The 5,987-nt window shown below is 46.0% G+C and overlaps 1 protein-coding gene across 1 annotated transcript; it reads left to right on the top strand.

The window, feature by feature from the left end:
- The first annotated feature begins 1,838 nt into the window (after positions 1 to 1,838).
- On the top strand, positions 1,839 to 3,810 carry MOS (MOS proto-oncogene, serine/threonine kinase). The gene has a single exon (XM_080579407.1). It carries the CDS (start codon positions 1,919 to 1,921, stop codon positions 2,966 to 2,968), a length of 1,050 nt encoding a protein of 349 aa, XP_080435533.1. The 5' UTR covers positions 1,839 to 1,918; the 3' UTR covers positions 2,969 to 3,810.
- Positions 3,811 to 5,987: the final 2,177 nt, after the last annotated feature.

Raw genomic sequence — 5,987 nt, 5'->3', positions numbered from 1 at the left:
TCACAACTCACCTGCCTAGAATACATTTCCTGTGCAGATCCTAAGTGAAGACTTTTTCATGCAAACATAAAATCACTCTGCCGCTCGGAAAAGGAGCGTAAAATTCCTGTTGTCTACATTGCTTACTTTGTGGCATGCTTAAAACAACACTAAAGCTCCTTCGATCTTTGCCCCCACTGCCCCAGGGTGTCCCTGCACAACTGATGTGCCATCACATCCATTGATGTGCCATCACCGTCACTGGAGCAATGCCCCAGGCCACCTCTGGCATCCCTAGCGCTTTTCTCTAACTCGGTAACAACCCCTACAATGCATTAGCACCTATTTATCTAGATCTTCCCCAGCCAATCTGTTTCGTATTGCCATTGCTGGGCAATAACCCAAGTTTCCCATTTTCATTCATCACTTGTCCAAGTTGGCTTCCCTGTGAACTGAGATAACAAATTAGTACCAGGGAAGATCTCATCCCTCATTCACTACAGAGTGATGCCTTTGACACCTTCTGGCTGAGCTGATCCAGAGTTCAAGCAGGGTCAGCTGTCTTTGGGACATTACATTTGCTCATTTAGGTAAAGAGCTAAACCCTTCTCAAGGTGAAGGAGACTCCAGTTCTTGCAGATGTTCTGAGCACCCTTGAAACCTTCCCCCCTCAAAGCACCTGTGCTGCATCATACACAGGGAAGCAAAACAAAAGGAACAAAACACCTGGAAAACGCTGCGGGAGCTGTCTGCAGAGCCAGTGATGCCCAGAGGTGAGCTCTGGGGAAAGAGGCACGACCTCTTTGAAGTCTCATAGTAGGATCGGTCTTGACAAAGCTGATGTCCAGATGAAGGTTTTCAAGGGTGAGGAGGTCCCAGATAGGGACCAAGTTTTCCAAGATACTTGTCTGCAAGTGCAGAAGGACACTTGCTGCGATATTCAAAAGCTTTTGGCTCTATAAGTCCCATAGGGATGCTGAGGTGCTTGAGCAGTACAGCAGGTACCAAACACTAAGACAATTAGCATAAGCACTGTGGATGCATGAAAACAGGGTCGAAAGAGCAAAAAGCTCCTCTCCAAAAAGCACTGGGACCAACAAGGCAAAATTAAATTTGAGCCAGAACAGCTCTGTAAATTTAATGATAAGTTTACTACAGAGGATCTAGAAATAAAACGTGTGTCTAAACTGCACGGGGTGTGATAGGAAGAGAAGCCCAAGCCCCTGTGTATAATGGTAGTTGCTGTACCCCACGGGTGGCACAGAGCACTTTCTGCCTTTATGCTGCTGTCAGGCTTGCTGCCCTGCGTGGGCACAAGCGAGCAGCCAAACCAGTCCCCTTGCTCCAGTCACATTTAAGTAACAGGTCTCTTTAAGTGCACTCTTAAATTTAGTTATGCCTGCATAAGCTAATCAAATGCTTGCACTCACCTTCTCAGCTGGTTCCTCTGAGCATGACTTTGAGCTGTTTAATGGAAGTAGGTGGTCTTTAAGGTCCCTTCCAACCCAAACCATTCAGTGATTCTGTGATAATGCAATCTGATGATGATCGTTCTTGCCTGGAGCCCAGGGGAAACGTATTCACCAGTCACTGGTTTACTTACTGCCAGGGCATTTTGCTGGAGGCGTTCAGTGGACAGAACATCCTTCTTTTCTCTTGAGGTTAGAAATTATGTGAAATACGTGTAAGTTAATATATTGTAGTTTAAAATCCATATGCCTTGACTTTCTAGAGATTAACTTCAGGGTCAGAGAAGAATGTTTTCAGGTGAGCCTGATTGGGGTTCAGCTAGCTGTGACAGATGCAGTTCATCTGGGGGTGGGAGGGGGAATCGTAGAGAGGATAAAAGAGGTTTTGGAAAACAGCACAGGGTTCTTTCTGTCAGGGAAGCTTTCCAGTCTTTGTCCGAGTAACTGCCTGCTGTGCTCTGCACTGTATTATGCCCTCACCTATTCCTCTCAATTGCTTTCTTCCTTTGGAGCTCTCCCCGTCTGTGGACTTGAGGCCCTGCAGCAGCCCTGTAGTTATCCCTGGCAAAGAGGAGAAGGCGTTTTTGGGAGGAACCTCCTCACCCAGGGTCCGCCGCCTGCCTCCACGCCTGGCCTGGTGCTCCATCGACTGGGACCAGCTCTGCCTCCTGCAGCCCCTGGGCTCTGGGGGCTTTGGGTCCGTCTACAAAGCCACCTACCACGGTGCGACCGTGGCTGTGAAGCAGGTGAAGAAGAGCAGCAAAAACCGTCTGGCATCGCGGCAGAGCTTTTGGGCCGAGCTGAACGTCGCCTGGCTGCAGCACGAAAACGTGGTACGTGTGGTGGCCGCCAGCACGTGTGCCCCTGCCAGCCAGAACAGCCTGGGCACCATCATCATGGAGTACGTGGGCAACATCACCCTGCACCACGTTATTTACGGCACCAGCGACACGTGGAGGCAGGGGGAGGACGAGGAAGGCGGGTGCGGCAGGAAGGCCCTGAGCATGGAGGAGGCCGTGTGCTATTCCTGCGACATCGCCACGGGCCTGGCCTTTCTCCACGCGCAGGGCATTGTGCACCTGGACCTGAAGCCCGCGAACGTCTTCATCACGGAGCAGGGGGTGTGCAAGATCGGAGACTTCGGCTGCTCCCAGAAACTGGAGGACGGCTTGTCCCAGAGCCCCCATGTTTCCCAGCATGGGGGCACGTACACGCACCGTGCCCCCGAGCTCCTCAAGGGGGAGAGGGTGACCGCCAAGGCGGACATCTACTCCTTCGCCGTCACCCTCTGGCAGATGGTCATGCGGGAGCAGCCCTACCTGGGCGAGCGGCAGCACGTGCTCTACGCCGTGGTGGCCTACAACCTGCGCCCTTCTCTGGCTGCCGCCGTTTTCCACGAGTCGCCCGCGGGCCAAAGGCTGCGGAGCATTATTAGCTGCTGCTGGAAGGCCAACGTGGAGCAGCGCCTCAGCGCCGCCCAGCTGCTGCCCAGCCTCAGGGCCCTTAAGGGGAGCCTCTAGAAAAACTGAAGATAACTCATTTTTTTTATTGGCAGCTCGTCTTTCCCTCCACCTTCCCTCCAAACATGATGGGTTTAGCCCCTCTGTGATCTGAAGACTTTGTCGCTCTTTTTATATTTAAAAAAAAAAAAGTCACTTTGTTATAAGAAGATTATAAATAAAGACATTTAACTGAGCTTTTGGGTTTTTAAACCATGGAGGGGAATAGAGAGGCAAGGATCAAGATATTGGTGAATGTGACTTTCTGGTTGATCTCCGGTGTGCTGCCTCGTTTAGGGGAAAAAATGGGGAATGGGACAAGCAAAAGAAACTGTTGTTTTGAAATACAAAAAAGGACTGCTTTTGGGAGGTTTTGTACTTAATGTTTTTTGGTGTTTCCAGTTATGAAATATGAGTGGTTCTTTAGACTAACTCGGTTTTTGTATTTAAACTTTTCTTCATAAATGAATGCAGAGTGCCAGTGCGTGTGTTTTTTTTTTTCCTGTTCTTAGAAGTAGTTTTGTTGTTTCTGAAATGGAACATGTAAACTACCCGATCTCCCTGTTGACACAAGAGACCTTCTTGTCATTCTAAGACTCCTGAGCATAAGTTGATAGACGTATTAACAACCTGTGCTTTTATAAACTTTCCATGCTACCAGGTGTTTGTTGCAACTTGCTAGTTGGTATATCGTAAACTGCAGTATCTGAAGTATTACAAGAAGATCTTGTGTGGAACAGAAATTTCCTAGATCTTGGAGGTAAAGGGGGAATTTGAAAAAAAAAAAAAAAAAAAAGAGAAAATATGAACTGTAAGGGAGGTGCATAGATACAAAAAAACATAAACTGGAGGATGAGGGGAAATATTACGCTCCCTTCTTAACGCATGGGTCAGTACCAGGTAAGATACTGAAAGCAATGAAAAGGAAGATTGTTTAAAGCAGCGATGATGATACTTTGCCAGTGCTTAAAGTGTACACCATTGAACAATTCTCTGCTCATGACTGCACTGTTTGTCTTATCTACTGCCTTTCCTAATCTGGTTGGAACATGTCTGGGAGAGGAAGTGCTCTAGGCAATGCTAGAGACAGGGAGCTCTGATCCTTGATTTATCAAAACCAATAATTACAGATCTGTCTAGATCTCAGCCCTTGTCTGGAACTACGAAGATCTGGCTGCTGTAGCTAATGTTGTCATTCTACTCAAAAACTCTGCTTCTTTTTAAGACAGAATAGCAAGAGTGATGTTTGTCAAATTGTTTTTCTTCTTTCCCTTTCATCCCCCTTGCTTCCATTCTGGAAAAAAATCCCAAAGGAATTGAGCCAGTTTCCTGGTTTCTGACACACATCTGTTCTCAGCCCCGTGAAATCCTGGAAATGAGCAACTATGTGAATTTGAGATGATTCTGTAGGTCTTTACGGTATTTGGGTTGTTCATTCATTGAAATTAATGCTTTATAAAGCATATCTAAACTTAACTGTTTCTTGCTCTTCTGTTCCTCTTTAGTGGGACTATAAAATGCCTGCCGGAATTGAGAAAAAAATAAGGTAAATGTTGGAATAACCTTTCTTTGTGTTTTCTTTGTCAAAATGATTATGCTATAAAACCAGAACTTGTTTTTCATGTTGCATAACTTTTTAAAATAAGCAATAAATCTTATAAAATTTATCATAATAAGCCAGTTACCTTTTAAAATGATTAGCTGAGGGCGCATAAGATAAACTGTCAGATAAAGCCATTGGCACGCCTCGTGTTAATATCAGACCTTAGAGGTTTTTCTCCAGTCTTCAAAAGAATACCATTAAAAAAAAAATGTTTTTAGTAGTTCCTAGATGCTTATATGCATTGTTTATTTTGCCAGTCCAGATAGTGTATTGATTAAACTGCTAGAAACTTGGTATTTTGTGCTTATTGATACCATTGAGTCTGTGAAAACCCAGTGCCCTTCAAATTGTCTCTTATACTTGACAGAAGAATATTGGATAGCCAAGACCCACTCTTGAACCATAATCATCAGTGCAGATGTCTCTGTCAATTTTACCGGATTCTTTTTCAAGATGGAGTGATAACTCTGCAAGGTACTCAAGGTGTAGGAACATCAGAAGATCCTGTCATAACAATGTTCTCTCTTTTTTTTTTTATAGGCTTCACTCAGAAGGAATGTAGAGTCACTGTCAAGACATACAGAGATGGGCTTAGAGAAGCCAAAGCCTGCCTCAGACTGAATCTGGCGAGGGCTGTGAAGAGCAACAGGAAAGGTTTTTACAGGCATATCATCAGCAAAAGGAAGACCAGGTCAAATCTGGGCCCGCTGATGAGTGGGGCAGGACAGCTGGTGACAAAAAAAAAATTGGAGAAGGCCAAGGTACTAGCCTATTGTTTCTTCAACTCAATCTTTAATGGTAAGATTTGCTTTCAGGAATCTTGGGCCTATTGAGACCAGTGGGAAGTCTGGAGCAAGGATAACTCACCCTTGGTAGAGGAAGGACGAGGTTAGGGAACATTCAAACAAACAGGACATACACAAGTTCATGGGACCTGGTGGAGTGCACCCACAAATGCTGGGGGACCTGGCTGATGTCACTGTGAGGCCACGGTAATATCTGAAAGTTGTGGCAAGTGAGGGAAGCTTATGAGGAGTGGAAGAAGGTAAATGTCTCTATCTGCAAGGTCATCAGAAAGGAGGATCTGGGAAACTACAAGGCAATCAACCTCACCTCAGTCCCTTGGAACGAATAACCCTGGAGACAATTCCAAATACACAAAGGACAAGAAGGTAATTGGGTGTAGTCAGCATGGGTTTATGAAGGGGAAATCATGCTTGACCAACCTGGTAGGCTTCTGTGATGACATTATGGGCTTGTTACATGAAGGGAGAACAGTGGTTGTCGCTTATCTTGACTTCAGTGAGGCTTTTGGCACTGTTTCCCATTACATCCGTAGGTAAACTGGTGAAGTCCAGCTGGGGGCCAGTCATCAGTGGTGCACCCCAGGCATCAATATCGGGGCCAGTACAGTCGAATGTCTCTGGGGATGACCTG

This window comes from Anser brachyrhynchus (genome assembly GCF_964034855.1).
Source record: "Anser brachyrhynchus genome assembly, chromosome: 2".
In the NCBI taxonomy this organism is placed as follows: domain Eukaryota; kingdom Metazoa; phylum Chordata; class Aves; order Anseriformes; family Anatidae; genus Anser; species Anser brachyrhynchus.
Note: the sequence above shows the minus strand (reverse complement) of the source record. Positions and strands in the feature narration are given on the sequence as shown.